Source organism: Opisthocomus hoazin, chromosome 3, assembly GCF_030867145.1.
Source record: "Opisthocomus hoazin isolate bOpiHoa1 chromosome 3, bOpiHoa1.hap1, whole genome shotgun sequence".
Taxonomy (NCBI): Eukaryota; Metazoa; Chordata; class Aves; order Opisthocomiformes; family Opisthocomidae; genus Opisthocomus; species Opisthocomus hoazin.
This window is the reverse complement of record NC_134416.1, coordinates 90,153,950-90,171,115: the sequence shown is the minus strand read 5'-3', so window position 1 is coordinate 90,171,115 and position 17,166 is coordinate 90,153,950. Positions and strand designations below refer to the sequence as shown.

The 17,166-nt window shown below is 42.2% G+C and overlaps 1 protein-coding gene across 1 annotated transcript in view; it reads right to left on the bottom strand.

Annotated features, from left to right (window-relative positions):
- The window catches only part of RECK (reversion inducing cysteine rich protein with kazal motifs), a 75,056-nt gene extending 61,033 nt beyond the window's left edge, over positions 1 to 14,023 (bottom strand). Inside the window, 3 exon segments of the mRNA XM_075417019.1 lie at positions 2,080 to 2,154; positions 9,892 to 9,950; positions 13,885 to 14,023. Of these exon segments, the coding sequence (XP_075273134.1) occupies positions 2,080 to 2,154; positions 9,892 to 9,950; positions 13,885 to 13,957 (207 nt within the window). The 5' untranslated portion in view covers positions 13,958 to 14,023.
- Positions 14,024 to 17,166: the final 3,143 nt, after the last annotated feature.

The following is a 17,166-nucleotide window of genomic DNA, read 5'->3' as shown; positions in this document are numbered from 1 at the left end:
TTGATTTCCCCAAGTGGAGTCTGTTTTGCCCATGACAGTAACTGGTGAGTGATCTCTCCCTGCCCTTATCTCAATCCATGAGCCTTTCATCATGTTTTCTCTCCCCTGTCCAGATAAGCAAAGGGAGTGACAGTGGGCACCTGGCATGCAGCCAAGGTTAACCCACCACAAGAGGCTTTAAATGAAAGTGTGTTGAACATGTTCTTTAAGACAAAACAAAAGAGTTCAATTCAGTCACACTGAAACAGCAACCCATATTGTCATGCAATGATTCTGTCATCACAGGAACCCATGATTTTCTAAAGTTGCCATGGATCTGTATCTAATGATCTAAAACTGTCCTCCTCTGTATCTGTGGGAGTTTCCCACTTAGATAAGAGTCAAAGTCAGCTCAAAAGCAAAGGGTAAAGAAGCTGCTACTTATACTAGTTCCATCCCATTGATTCAGTTGACTTCCTTTATTTTCATGAGAAGGTTCATGGTTGGACTCTCTTAAGGGTCTTTTCCAACCTAAATGACTCTATGATTCTACATTAAAGTCACCTCTTGTGTTGGCAGTTACTGTATTACTTAGTACTAGGCAATACCCTTTCTATCATATTACCTGAAGGAATATAGGCAACACAATGTCTGTAACCAGTGGTCCAGAATACAGACCATCTGATTAAATTCGTAACTTATCCACTCATCTGTGGAATGTCACTAGAACACCTGTCCAACAAAGCTGGTATCTGAAAACAGCAAATCTGCTATTAAGTTGAACTGTTGACTATTTTATATCTAGATGTCTTTTAAAAAGTTTATAAATTAATATTGCTGAACTGATAATATTTAAGATACACACACGACATTAAACTTGCCATTTATAATGATGGTAATTAGTAGTTAAAAAACCTTATGCGTCAATGATTTTCCTCCTTTCAGATACTCTCCAAACCCATCTTCTAAAAATGCACTCCTGTACTATACAGATACATCCTACTTTTCCTATCAGGGAATAAAAGATAAAGAAAGCAGTACCAAAACAAATGCTATTCACCACTTCGATATGTTTTCCTCTTCCTCTTCCTCCACAGGTTTTACTCTTGCCATCGGCTGTCTATAACTTTCCAAGACCTTAAAGCTAATCATCCACAAAACCAAAACATTGAATGAACATATTTTTGACACACAGGAGGAAAGGATCTATAAGCAAACAGACTCTTGCAAACTTCCTTATAAAATGTTATTCTCCGATTTACTACTCCTATACACCACCCATTTGAGCTGAGTATATGTTTTAGGCTAGCCGGGAACAATACCGATACTGTTTCGAAAGAATAAAAATTACAAGAAGAAAGCAGACCTTTCTGACAGTAAATGTGTTGAGATCTTCTAAATTGCCAAAAGATAAGACTCCAGGATTTATAATTTGAATGACAGTGCTTAACTTCCCCAATTAGATCATCCCTAAGACATGGAGCAGATTACATTCTTCATTTTTTTCAGTGATACACAAGAGAACTTTTAGGAAACCTTAAATCTTACTTACCCAATAAAAGCATTACTTCAGTTTGTCAGATATGGCCATAAACCACTCAGAGCAGCCATAAGCATCTCCTTGCCTTAGCTCAACCAATACCTCACAGCTTTGTCCCATACACAAGCTGGAACACACAATCTAATTTAAATTGCTGCCATCAACATCCTAGTGATAATCACCCAGCACCATTTTCTACAACATAGGTCAGATTTTCATTGCATTTATACACACATAGCTACACGCATAGCTTATACAACCAGGACACCTAGCAAAATTATCAAGTCCCATCTTGTTGCAAATAGCATAATATACGATGGCTTCACAAAAAAAAAAAAAAAAAAAAAAAAATCCTATTTTGAGGATCAAATCACATTATAAGAATTTTTGTAGTCCTCTTAACAAGGTGGAAAAAGCTTGAAGATATACACACGTTCTACCAGTTCAAAACTCAGTGAGTAAATAAAATACAAGCAATTTTAAAACATTATTTTTGCAAGCAAAAACTGTGTTAACATAAGATTAGTTATTTTCTTTAATTAAAAGCTAACAAAGCTTACCATTGATTCGGGACAATACTCAGGTGCTCGCTGCAGTAAGTGCTTCAAACGGGAATCACTCTTAGAAGACAAAATCTGTTAAAAACAAAACACATCAAAACATAGAATGTAACTACATATTGAATACTTTTTTCAATTGATTTCATCCTTTTTAGTTTCACTGTCTACCCTTTTGACAACTTCGGCTAACGGTTAATCTGTAAACAATGCAAAGTTAAGATTTTCTTTTAAATATCTATAGCCTTTCAAACACGTTGCACTTCTTATGAAGAGGGAGTTTTTATATTCATTCCAAAGAAGTGAATGAGAACTTCCTCCTCAAATACTTAAATCAAAAAGTTTCTATTGAATAGACAATGTGAAAAAAGCAGGACTTCTGCCCCACACATCAAAATATTATACAACTATTTACTTAACTAACCTTCTGCTACATGTTACATGACCTCAGGCAATTAAACTCTTTCCAAAAAAACCAGAAACAAGTAATTTCTGTGGAACAAAGATGAACAAAACCTAGACTAGTTAAAGAGACTATCAAAACTAACAGGGGAATGAATACTACTCACGGCAGAGCAAGATCAAGTTAAGCACCATCTAAGCCAACCAAAAAGTTGAGACTGGATGGGATGCAACCAAGGATGTTGAGAAGCCAGCCACTGTCGTGGCAAGGCAGCTTTGCTATCATTTTTGAAAGATCATGGTGACTGGATGACGTGCCTGATGATTGAAAACAGATAAACATATCCACTAGAAAGGCAAGAAGGATAATCTAGGGAACCACAGGCTCTGCGGCCTAACCTCATCCTGTTGGAAGACTCTGGAACCAATCCTCACAGAAGCCATGTGGCACAGGGCACATGAAGGACAAGACAGTGACTGGGAACAGACAGGCATAGCAAGAGAAAATTTAGCCTGATAACTTTCCATAAAGAAAAGATCAGTTTAGTAAAAAAGTGGAGAAAAAAGTGGAGAACAGTGTATGTCGTCTACCTTGACTTCAAATAGGATTTTGCACGGTCTCCCACTGTATCTTTAGAGCGAAACTTGTGAAACATGGATGGGATACGTGGGCTGCAAGGTGGGTGAGAAACTGCCTGGACAGTGGGGCTCAAAGATGAGCAGTCAGCAGTTCAATGCCTAAATGTTGGCCACTTAGAAGTGGTATAGTAAAAACCAGTACTGTTAATGGCTTTACCAGCAAGCTGGAAAATGGGACAGGAAAAGTCCTCAGCAGGTACGCAGATGAGCCTAGACTGGAAGCTGTTGTCAAGGTACCGGAGGGTTGAACTGCCGCTCACATGGGCTTCAACAGGCTGCAGTAATGCGCCAGCAGGAAGCTCAAGCAGTTCAACAAAGGCAGACACAGGATCTTCCAGCTCAAATGGAATAACCCCATGCAACAGCACAGGCTGGGTGCTCACTGCCTAGAAACCAGCTTTGCAGAACAGGGTGTTAGGTCCTGGTGGATGACAAGTTGAACATGGCTCAGCAGTGTGCCGATGCAGCACTCACAAGCTAACAGCATACTGCACTTCAGCACCAGCAGTACTGCCAGCAAGTTAAAGGAAGGTGACCATTCTCTTCTATAAGGCACTGATGAGGCCACATCTGTAATATCAAACCGAGTCCTGTGCCACCCCTGTGCAAGGAACATTATTGATCAACTGCAGAGAGTCCAGCAGAAGGCCACAAAGGATGCTGGACTTTACAACATACCAAGACAGGCCAAGGTAAAAGAATCTTCAAACTGAAGAAGGGTTAAGAGTGAGCATGGGCCATCTAAATTCCTGTCTTCCAGTACCTGAAGATGAATTACAGAAGACGAGTCAGACTGTTCTCAGAGTTGCACAATAGAAGGATGAGATGCAAAAGTAACAAGATGCAGCAACAGAAATTCTGACTGGATACAAAGGGAGGAAAAAAAAAAACAAAAACATCTTCACCATGAGAGTTGAGAGTAGTTAAGTGCTGGAGCAGATTCCCCAGAGACGCTGTGGAAAGCCCATCCTCGAGGATATTCAAAACTTGACTAACAAGATCCTGATCAACCTGATATAATTTTGAAGCTAGCACCTCTCTGAGCAGGAGGTTAGACAAAATGACTCTTCCAACTTAAATTATTTTGCACAGTTATACTTGGGAAGAAATCTTACCTTACTGACTGTCATATACAATTCTGAATCATGTGAATTTATCTTTTTTTTTCCCCTCACGTGTTTTTCAGACCATTTTGTAGCGTTGCTCATCTTATTTCCTTACAACAGTAGCAATGTTTTCACAGTTTATTACGAGATGCTTTTACTTCATCAATCTTTTTGGTGGTGTTTTCATTGTTGTTGTTTTGTTTAAAGTTTCATGGAAGTGCTAATGTAAGTTGAGCTCTCGGCACATTTTGAATTGTTTTCTGGTCCACATTAATCATGTTTTTAGTTCTTGTTCCTTTAGCAGTCCAATTAAGTAAAATACTTATAAATCAAAACAAGAAACTGGGCAACAAAAGGGATGGAAACAGGCCTATTAATATGGGATATGAAACTCGAAATTACAGGAATAACTGAAACATGGTTGCATTGCAGATCTTTCAGAAGGAGAAATACATTGCAGTTCTATTCTAAATCTCCAACATGATTAACTCATGAAAAGAAAAACCAGAGAACAATAGTACTAGCTTCAGAAATGAGAGCAAGAAAAGAACTGCAGTAGTATTTGGGGTCTTCTGGGGTCATAGAATAATACAATAATTCAGGTTAGAAGGGATCTCAGAAGATCATTTATTTCAAAGTTCTGCTCAAAGCAGGGTCAACTATGATGCCAGACCACGTTGCTCAGGGTTTTATCCAGTCAAGTTGTGAAAAACTCTGAGGACAGAGAATGCACAGCCTCTCTGCTTTCATGGTGGAAAAGTTCCTACTCGTAACCAGCTGGAATGCCCTAGGTTCCAATTTATGACTGCTCTCTATTGTGCTCTCACTATGTACCATTGTGAAGAGCCCTGCTCTGTCTTCTGGTCAATCTTATTACAGGTATTGGAAGGCTGCTCTGAGGTGCTCCTTCTTCCCCAGGCTAAAGGCAGTTCCCTCAGCCTCAACAGAGCGGGCACGTGTTCCGGCCCCCCTGGTCACTTCAATGACTCTCTGCTAACTTGTTCCAGCTAACTGATGTCTTTCTTGTAACAGGGGGGACAACACTAGACACAGAACTCTAGATGTGGTCAGCAAGGGTCTCTAGACCCACTGGCTATGCTCCTATTAATACAGCCCAGGATGCCTTCTTTATCATTGGGGCACACTGCTGGCTCATGTTCAGCTTGCTGTCTGTATACCAGCACCCCTGTGTTCTTTTTCAGCAAATTTGCTCCGCAGCGAATCAATCTCCAACTCATACTGTTGAAAGCGATTCTTTCCTTCCAGGTGCAGGACTCTCCATTTGTCCTCACTGAATTTCATAAAATTCCTGTTGGCCAGTTCCCTCCATCTGTCCAGGTCCCTCTGGATGACAGTCCTGCCATTAAGATTATCAACTCCTCCTACCAGCATGGTATTTCCTGAAAACTTAACAAAAGTGGAATCTGCCACCTCCTCCAGTTCATTAATAAAGATATTAAACAAGACAGGTCCCATGACAGTCCCCTTTGGTATTCTACATCTTACTAGCCTGCAAGGCAGAGGAGGACCCACTAATCTCTCTCTCTGAGAGTGATCATCCAAGCAATTTTTTTACTCATCTAGTGTTCCATCCATCAAAACCATACTACCCTAACGTGGATACAAAAATATTGAGGAAGGCAATGCTGAAAGTCCTGCTAAGTCAACGCAAATGACATCGACTCCTTTCCCCTCATCCAGAAATCCAGCCTTATTATCAAAGGCAATCAGGATTGTCAGGCATGATTTACCCCTCTCATGACCACGATTTTCCCCAGGGATTTAAGAGAAGATGTCTAGTCTAGTCTAGTTTGCTGGATTAGGAACTCCTTTAGGCTTGTGGGGTTTTTTGTTTGTTGTTGTGTTTTTTTTTGTTTTTGTTTTTTGTTTTTTTTTTGAAGATGGGTACATTGATTATCCTCCAGTCACTGGCGACCTCCCCAAGTTCGACAGCCTTTCAAAGATGATACAGAGTAACCTTGCAGTGACACCAGCCAGCTCTCTCAGCACGCTTAAATGCAGTCTATCTAGTCCCATGGACTTGTATCTTGTATAGGTCAAATTTTCTCAGGTAATTCCTGACTCAACCATCACCTGTTACTTGTAGCACTGAACCTTGAACCCCGTCTCTAGGCACAGAGGACTGGGAGACCTTGTTAATAAAGACTCGGGAAAGAACCTTTGCCTTATCTGCGTTCGCTGACACTAAATCAAGTGCTGCGTTCAGCAACAGTTGCACATTTTTCCTTCTCCAATCTTTAACTGCTGTCATAGCATGTCTTGTTGCCCTTCACATCCTCTGCAAGTTTCAACTCCAGTTGAGCTTTGTCCTTCCCAATATAATGTTAACATTCCTGAGCAAACTTTCTAAAATCCTCTTTCATAACCTTTCCCTGCTTCTACCTTCTCTATACTGCCTTTCTGCACTGAAGTTTATTCATGACTTGTCTGTTTAGCATATTAACATGTTTTCCTGAGGCCTGGGATGGACAGTTCTTCATGCTTGGAGGCGGATCCAGATAGAGATCTCTCGAGTGGTACAGAGATGAATGATGCCAGGAACCTTATCCCTGCAAAACTTCCCAGAAATAGACTTAGGTAAAAAATGTCAATTAAAGACAGGCCCACTTATTCCTTGCTACAGTACCTGACAGACTCATCAAATAATCACGAAAAGGAGAGGACTAAGCTTGGAACAATACTTACTAAGAATGCAAAATAATTAGATGCTTGAATCACATCAGTTGACAAACAAATCTGTAATCCAAGTTTTCTTTTTCAAAGGCCTCACTTAAAGAAGCTGAATTACTAGTTAGAAGAATTCTTTACTCTCATTCAAGCCTTTTTCCTTAACTGGCAGGATCAAGACCCCCACTGAGTCTCCTGTGCCCTTCACCCTAGCCCCTGGCCTGTAGAGTTACCTTTTACCCATGCAAGGCCTCCCTCACTAGTATTGCTGGTGTCCACGTACATGAGCAGCCAACAGATAATAGCGTGAGGGTCAAAGAAAACCCCTTGCAATTTCTGCAACATCCTAGATCTGAGCCCCTAAAAACCAAACCCACCTTAGACCGCAAGTCTCATCTGCGGATGACTGCCTCTACCCCCTGCAGGAGGGAGTCTTTCTCCTGGTGGCACCAGTTGATCAGGCCAAGATGGCTCCCTGATGGAGCTTGCTCCTCCTCACCTTTTCTGAGGTGCCAAATCTATTCTGTAAGTGTATATCCAAAGACAGGCCAAGAAACTTCTTCCTGCTGTCAGGAGTCACAAACTTTCAGTCTCCACTAAGCACAGCCTCTGGCCACCCCTCTTTCCATGCAATGCGTAGTTCAGGCTACTGCCCTTGTAGGTTCTCCATGAAGAGCTTGTCTAGCCCCCATTTACACTGAGGCAATGCTTCTATCCTTGACTTCTTTATCTGATCGCTCAGGAACCTGACCAGAGCATGACTCCCACAGTTTAAGTGCCACTGACTCAAGGAGAGACACCATCCTTTCCCTGCAGCCTAAGACTTGGATGGACACATTCTTCCTCAAGAGCTCCCTCTGGGTCAAGACCTCCAACCTGTCATGAGTGGTTGGCCCAGCCCATGCCAGAGGCTGTCCTGCTGGGCATAACGGGCACACACAGCCTCAAGCAGGACACCTGCAGTACTCGCTGTGGGTCCTCTCCACAAGAAATGGCTGCGTTAATGTTCAAATCCCTGTCTGTGCACCCTGGTCCCTGGCATTCCCCCAGGTATAAGTTAAATAGAAATATGGAGTACAAGCCTGGTCTCCTTCCTTGCCATCCCTGGCAAGCAACTTCAATGTTTTATGGCTCAAACTATCAAGTCTAGGAGGAAAACATTTTTTAAAAATTATTATTAAATAAATTATCATGTCGGGATGGCACGGTGTGGTGGTACAGACAAGGCAACAACTGCATGGCAAATATTTTAGAAAAGGTGTTTGGAAAGATGGAAAGAGGCAAATCAGAGCCAGCTCTGTTCCCTTACAGTCGCTCCCCAAGTATGTAAAACATAGAATTTGTAGGATGAAAGTTAAGACAAGGCAGTAAGTATCAAACAATACATTCCAAAATAGATTCAACAAAGACAAAGCATTTGAATTGCGCTGCACAAAATGGTTAAGTTACAGAACATGAAAATCAGTAGAAAAAATAGCGGACAGCCCATTCAGCCAGTTTGTTGGCCTATTTCAAAGAATCATTCAGAAAATGATGCTACCAGCCTGATGTAACTAAGACAGCTCCTTACAGAACACTTTGAGGGGTGCCAGTCTTGCTTTAGACTTGTTCTAGACCTCTCACCACAAAGATTCTGAATATGCTGATAATCCAAGTAGAGAGAGATCATTCAGATGAGGCAAGATGAGAATACCTTACAAAAAAACACAGAAAACCCTACACAATAATTAGAACCAGTATAAAAGAAATGGGATGAAATCTGACATTGAAAAGCTCAAGACCTTTCATGAAGAGCTAACAGGAATTCACATGATAAACTGGGAACTTCAAACCAATGGAACAAAAGAAAGAATCGGTCAGATTATTCCAAATGTCCTCTCAATGCAGATACTAAACATGCCAATTACATTTGTTTATATACAGAAAAGGATAGCTGTCTCTGACTTACATGTAAGTTTTAACACAGTGTTTAAGACTGAGTGCTATACTTTTCCTTATAATACCCATGTACAGTTTTGCTTACCCGTATCCAAAGAGATAAACTTACGACGGAAGGGCTGCAAGAATAATTACAGGAATTCAGAGAATATCTTATGCAAAGAGACCGTAACACTTCTCTTTGTTTGGCCTAACAATAGGAAAGCTGAAAGGGGATTTGGCTGCATTCTATAAATTTATCAGGGAGGGAAAAGTACATTTTAAATTAAAAGTTTTGTTAGGACAATCACAGATAAATATGAACTTAATCATAACCAGGTTTAGTGCTTGAATAGCCCCAAAGCAGGTAATGAAGACAAGAAAAGGGAGCAGGTATGATGTAAGGACACAATGTTGATATTAAAATTTTGTATATGTGTATGTATGCTTTACTGATGTAAAAATTTTTTGTATATAAATTTATATAAATACACACACAAAGCTGTACAACACATTATCCAAAGGTTCAAATTTTCAAGTTGTGAAAAATCATTTTGCAAGCCTCAATTAAGCACAAACCACACTTTGTTATTACCTTACGAACAGAGTGAGTAAGCAGATTTTTGCTGGATTCACAAAGCCATATATTATAATAAGCATCTCAGATGCTTAGCTAAGAAACAAGAACTGATGGGAAGAAGGAACAGTACCAGCATCTTGTTATTAATGTTGAATTCCCCAAAACTTACAAACACACAAGATCCAGAAACTGGGTAAGATACCTTCACCCCTCGCATTTCCTAACATGCTTATCACCTCTTGACCAAACCCTGACCTCAGATTTGTATCTCTATTTCTCCTCAACTTCAGCAGAACCTCTTTTTTGCTATGAAAGAGGACTACAGTTTAAGTTCTCATTTAAAAAACAATAATATTACATCGCATGATTCACACATAGTATTCACACAGAAAATCACTTGCTTATAACCCTGATCTTGCTACATCATTGTCTAAAGGCATGATTTTAACTCTGAGGGATAAACCAAAATTAAAACCAGCTTACCTGTTCACAGACGTCACGGCACATTAAGTTGTCCTTTGCGTGGTAACAACAAGACAAGCCTATGGAAAAGCATGGGGGAGGGAAAAAGATACTTAAAAGACTCGAAGCATTTAACCATCACTTCTGAGCAGAAGTGCCCACCTGATGGCCTACCAGGATGATTTGTCTGGTCCACAGATGACCGTGAGAAATTTTCCTTCCCAGAAGGTAAAAAAAGAACATGAGAAATTGTTGTTCCAAAGCTGACGTAGACCTGTTCATCGAGTCTCACAGAACTACCCTGAACACTCCCTGCCACCAAAAGGAGATCTCGCTCCCCTTCCTTCTGCTTCTAGGCACATTTGTGCTGCTTAACTTGCACCAGTTTGGCACCTGCGAAATTCCTTCATAAGGCACCTCATTAACCCGGGAGGGGGGAGAATAGAAGGATAAAAAGTGAACAAAAAACCCACCAAAAAACTCCACAGAGACTATATGGCTTTGTAAATTCAGTCATCTCAGAATCTGCAAAGTGCAAGAACCTGTTAGGAGGAGGTAGAAAAGGAAATGCGAGCGGGAACTCCTTTTCACACAGAGGTGAATACAGCTGCTCATTGAACTCTGGCTTCTTAAACACTTGGAACAAAACTGTAAATCGTTTCCCTAGTGACTGATAATTACAGCTGGGTCTGCCTGACTAGATGGAAGTCATCGAGCAAACACAGATATGAACACATCCACAGGAAAACAAACGAGGAACCGAAGCACTGAGAAGTCATAAACCACCAAGATTTCAAGTGGCATTTTTAACATTATACTTTGTTGTGCTTTGTTCCCCCTACCATCCAAATATTTCCTTCATTCGGAGTTAAGCTTGGCCAATATAAAATGAATTGCACCACTCCTTGATATTAATTTTCATCCTCACTGCCCAGTGCTTGGAACAGTGTATTAAACAGAGGTTTCCTTCAAAGCTTTTACTTTCACGCACATCTTCATACACAGGATCACTTCATGACTACAGATTTCTGTTCAGCTGTATCTGAACTACGTATCACATCGATGCATATAAAGCTGTATTTCACAATGCTTGGTTACTAAATAGATTTTGACCAAACCACTAGGAGGGAACTTGGGTGTGTATTCCTTGATTAATTCCACATCTTACAAGTGTTTTCATCTGAAAGCTTATACCTGTTACAAGAAGATATCAAATTAAAAAAAAACCAAAAGCTACCACCCCCAAAACCAAAATTCTCCAATACTGAAATGACATTAAAAGAGAAAAGAAAGTTTCAGCCCAAAAATGTTGAAGAACTGGAAATAAAAAAAAACAAAACCCCAAACCAAAAAGGTTGTCTGAAACAGTCACAATTTAAAAGAGCTACTACAGGTTTGAGCTATGTTTTAATGCAGAAATCTATCTTTCCTGATGAGGAAAGACAACAAAACAAAGCAGGACTTGTAACTGGTTAATGTTTTCATTAATAATTAGAAACAGCATAGCAAAATGCCTGTAATAAATGAGGACAGCACCAAAATCCTGCTTACAGCACAATGAAATGAAAGAATGAAATCGTAAAATTGACTTTAAGGTTTCTTGCCAATTTTCTACCATTACAGAAAAGGATTGAGAGATACATATGACACAGATGGCTTAAAAATATTTCCGATTTGAGGGCTATACATGAGATCTTACAGGTTTTCCTGCATTATGTTCAGCAAGCTGATCTGTGCCAAGAATCAACTTCATCATTAACAGGTCCCACCATGTTCAAACTTCAGTTACCCTTTCACGTAACTGAAAAACTTTGCTTTACACTTTAGTCCTGTTCTAAAGCCATGGTATTGGAAATATATAACAACAATAAAAACCATTAACTTTTACGAACAGACAGTTTTTCCTTAAGGCAAGAGTTGCACTTATTTTCAGAAACGTTTCTAAATTTCAGTACCTACGCAACCAAACTGTAAGCGCATTAACACAGTGCTGAAGAAAACATTCAGGTTCCAATGAAAAGATATTCAATTAATTGTCATAATTAAAAAGAAAATCTAACCAAACCTACTTAAACACAGGCTTTACTTATATACAGAAATACTGTCTACTCAATCACATTTTTGTTGTTTTGCTTCACTGTAGGTGCCATAAATTTTTCATTCTATATATTTTTATAAACTGCCACATTTAAGAGACCCAAGAACTCAGAGTTCTCAACCTGTAAAGAGAATTTACATTGGCTTAGGTGACAATGCATATGTTTAACTGTTTTTAAGTGTTTGACTATGTCACTACAATTTGAGTTCATTAATATCTCAGGCAACATTTTATTAAACTCTCCATCACTTAGATTATCTAATACTCTGTGGCCTTCTACCCACTAGTTTTCAGTCACTCTCAACCCTCCTACGATGAACTAACACACATCCAGGACAGTTCTCCTTCTCAATCATTTCCACGGCCGAGTTTCAAGTCTTATCAACTACACCAAAGAGTGTAACAATGAAGTAACAATGAAGTAACAATAATAACAAACTTTATGGTTGTTTAATTCCTTTTACACAAAACCCTAACCAATTGATGGTAAAAATGGCCCAGAGTGATCTTTAGTGCTTAAGTCAGAAACAGAAGTTAACAACAATATCCGTTCCAAACAAAATTCCTCAGTTCTCGTTCCAGTCAATCTCTTCTGAAGTGCCTTATGGTCCTCTTTCAGTCAGTCCCTTACTTTCTCATTCCAACTTATCTAGTTTTACTAAAAAATTTGCAGGTTTCATTTCAAGACTTTACTCATGTCCTACTATGAAATAGCTATGCTTCCTTGTCTGGTAAGATCTGCCATCTCAGCAATATGAGTGAGTTTATCAATGGAAAGCTGGGTTACAGTACGTCGTACTTCATTCCACCAGATTTTACTGCCTTCTTCCCAAAACTGCGCCTCACCAGAAATCAGAACTGTAGCATAACAATGAAATGCCCATAAATGCCTTGGTGATTGCAGCCTTCTGCTTTCAAGTATTATGTATTTTGTATTTTCCACTCTCGTGACAGCATTGCCGACACAATCTATTTGTTAAAAGCTATTTGCCAATATCTGTGCTTGCGCTGCCTAGTTTTTCCATTACTCTGTTTCAGTCCTGTCAAGAAGTTATCTGCTATAACAACTGTAATGCAGGAAATTATTTTACCACCATCCTTCTCTCCATTAAATGTCTCACCTTCCCTTTAAAAAAAAAAACAAAAACCCAAAACCTTATTGAATAAATAAATAATAAAAATAATATATATATATTTATATAAATAAATAAAAATTTAAAAGAATACCATTCTTCCTACCGAAAACGCGAGCAAACCCACCAGGAATACCAGCCCTCGAGCACAGGCACTGCTCTGACATCTCACCCGGCGACGCACAGGCCAGGTTCCACCCACCTAGAGCAAGGCACCAGCTCCTCCCCATTTCAAGCCACGCTCCCGGGAACCGACCCACAGCCAGCGCGACAGCCGGAGGCACAACGCCGCGACACCCGGTGGGGTGCGGGCAGGGCGCTGCCCCCCGCCGCTGCCAGCCGTGGCGCGGGGAAGACGGCCGCACCCCCGCACCCCCCGCCTCGCCACCTCCGCCATTCAAGCCCCCTCTCCGCACCGCGGTGCCAGGCGGGTGCAGGCCGGCCAGACACGCAGACCACGGCAGCGGACAGACGACTGACCCGAGCGAGGCGACGCCGCCCCTCCCAGCCGCCCCGCACCCGCTGCGGCTCCGCGCCCGCCGCCCCCCGGCTCCCGCGGGGCAGGTGCGGGCGGCGGCGGGTGCCGAGGTGCCGCCGCCCCTCTCCCCCGGCCCCAGGCAGCCCGCCCCCAGCTGCGGCGACGCAGGAAGGACCCGCGGCGCCGGGCCGCGCCCTGTTCCTGCGGGCGACGCCGCAGCCCCGAGGCTCCGGCACCCCGCAGACGGCCTCGCGCCCGCGCCATGTTGCCGCAGAGGAACCCGGGGGGCCTCCTCCCCCACTCACCGGCCGCCTCGGAGAGGAGCAGCGGGGCCGCCGCCAGGCAGAGCAGAGCCCAGGGCCACCGAGCGGCCGCCATCGCGGTGACCACGGCCCGGCCGCCAGCCCGCCTCCGCCTCACGACCCCCGCCCGCCAGACGGACGGGCGCACTCAGACGCGGGGCGGTGTCCCCTCCCCCCGCCGCCCCCATTGGCTACGGCTCCCCAGCCAGGCCCCGCCCCCTCCGCCCGGCCGCCGCGGACATTCCAGCGGGCGTGAGCCGCCGCCGCGGGGAGCTGCGCCCCGCCCCGCCCGGCAGAAATGGGCGGGGCCTGCAGCGGGGCGGGGCCCGCGCGCGGGGCCGCTGAGGCGCGGCGTAGGGGAATGGCGGTAACGGCGGCGGGTTTTGGTTGTTGCTCTCGCATCAAGGGCTGTTTCCAGCTTCTCACGCAGGTGTGCAGGAGCTGGGAGGGAGCAGAGCCGGGCCGTCAGCCCAAGCTGCCCAGTGGGGATACTCTGTACCGCAGACGCCATGCCCGTGTTATGAACTGCGGGTGGTGGGGGCGCAGGAGTACGCTCTGCCCTTTGCAGCGGGTTCGAATCCCCTCTGGTCCGGGAGCGCAAAATTTTTTCAGGAGTTTTGCAAAATGCACAATTTCCAGGCCCCGCGATCACTGCTTGGGGACTGACTGTGAATCGGTCGTTGGATGGTGAGAAAAATCGTGTTGTGTACAGTTTGTTTTGCATATTCATTGTTACCATTGTTGTTATCAGTAGCTTTATCAGTAGTTCTTTTGTTGTTGTGTTAAAATGTCTTTATCTCAACCCACGAGCTTTCCCTTGTGTCCGTTTCTCCTCCCCATCCCACTGTGGGGCGCAGGGGAGGGGTGGGTGAGCGGCTGTCTGGTGCGTGGCTGCCAGGTTACTACGACGGGATCAAAGTCATAAGAAAGAACAGCACACTGAGATGTATTTCAATTTGAAGCCTAATCAAGGAGAGTTGTTGCTGCAATTGCGAATTCAGGAAACTGAAAAGCGGCAAATGTAACCTGATTGTAAAAAAAAAAAAACAAAACCCCAACCTTTTCACACCAGGACAGAAGTGATGCTTATGTGGAGGTGGGCTTACATGTCGGTTAAGCAGTTGGGCTTATCCCCCAGAACCCAAGGTTAACTTTGGTTAATTTTCTGCCTACCATCTCGGGACTTAAAACCGGTCACGGGCCCAGGAGGTGGCAGCAGATCCAAAAGCAAAATTCCCCAGATGGCCACATGCACAGGCTGGTTGAGTTTCTCTGAAAATAGAAGGGGCCTGAATCAGTTAGATGCGTTTCCCCCCACTTAGGTTAAATGGTTTAATTTGGCTCGGGTTTGGATGAGGGTGAGCTGCTGTGCGGTCTGCTTCCCTGGAATGCCACTTACGTGCAAAGTCACTGCCAGTAACAACCCCACAATGAACAGGCAGAGAAAAGATGCTTGCGTGTCCGGTAATTTTAAGGCTCTGCATCCCCGCTCCAAGTCACTGCTGCAGTTCTGGCAGAAATAATCGAGACCCCTGAAAGTATTTCCTTCACTTTAAAGAAGCAAACTGAACTTCGAAATAAGACAAACTTTTAAAATTCGGCTTTCAGTAAGGACAGTGTAAATTGTAACCTAATTGTTCTAAAAATCAAAGACTTTTGTTCCTTGGGAGTTTGGATGTTGAACCTGCGGAGTACTGTTTTCTAGTTAAACCACGCATATCAGTCCTTTCAAAACAGAAACCTTTTGAAATGGATTCCTACCCAGCGTTTGACAATGAGAAGTGAAATTTTGGGACTTGAAATAATCAAATGCCTCAGTGTAAAGCAGTTTGCTCCAGATATACTGACAGCATCTTCTAAAGTCTGGTAATAAGATGGAAACCTTTCTGCAAGTGTATCTTGTTTTGTGCTGCTCCTGCCAACAGCTGAGGGAAAAGGAATACTTTATTCTGTATGCTGCATTTCTTGTTGCTTAGAATATAATAAAATCTGCTCATTCAGCTACATTTTTTTCTATTGGCTTGCAAAGTTAGTTCATTGTGTTTTGTTTTGAGCAGCATGTATCCTGCTTCCTTACCCTGAGAACTGCTGAAAAGTTAAAAGGTTTGAGCATTACTCTGTATACCTTCTATTTCTTTTTATATCTCATCACTGGAAGCCAATAGCATTTTTCTTCTTCATAATTTCTAAAACCACAGTATTTTAGCTATGAAAATTTTTTTAAAACCTGCTTTACTGTAATTCTTGTGGTTATCAACATCTTACAACTGGAAAGGAACGTATAGCATTTGTAGACTTACCCTAATTAGCATTAATTTGTCTAATCTGTGTATCAACAGCCAGATACCTGCGTGATAAGCTGGTGCCAGAGTTTTAGTGCATGCTGAATAGCTTTCCTGTGCTGAGGCTTGTTCCGTTTCATCTCTCTTGGAACCAGGTAGGGCTTCACAGCTACCTCGAATGCATCTGTGTGCGAACTGGCAGGAATTGTGGGACCAGCTGTGGGACTGTCCCTAACAAGCTGCTAGCTAGTCAGCGAGGCTGTTGCCTGTTTCTTCAGGCTAAGGATGAATTGCCACAACAAAGCCTCTTTCAAAGAGATTTTGTTCTTAAGCAGGCAAACCTTTTTGTTCAGGCAAATCTTAGCTACTTTATTTTCTCTCCATTAGATCTCAGGCAGCACTTTACAGCTGACTTTCCAAATAACGAATAAGAAAGATTAATTTATTTTCAAATTACTTCAATTTTTTAAAACCAGAAAATTGGAATGTGGGCTTTTTTCATAACAATTATACTACAAGGTAAAACACAAGTACAAAATCAAAGTTTGGTGGCTGCTATTGTGCACATCAGAAGTAGTGTGTATTACACTGATAAAGAAAGTTGTGTATAAAGCAACACAGATGTGAAATTAAAGCCAATAGAGATGTACATTAATGATAAATACAATGTCTGCAATTAATTTTAAGCAAGTTGAATGTGTGGTGCATATTAGAGTTCATAAAATCTTGCTATAGGCAAATAATTAAAGTTGCATACATCAAGTCTGGAAGGATAGCCAACTGAAAGTGATTAAATAGAAATGGAATATATAAGTAATTAACATTTGCTATTAAGGTAATAAAGAAGTAAATAAGATTCTGTCATCGTCAGTGAGCATAAGTTAAGAAACTATTCTATAGGTTTGGAAGGGAATTCGAAATAGATCTCATGTTCACTGACAGAGGCATTTTTGATGTTCATAAAAGGCACTATAAAAAATCTGGCTCTGCTTTACATTGCATC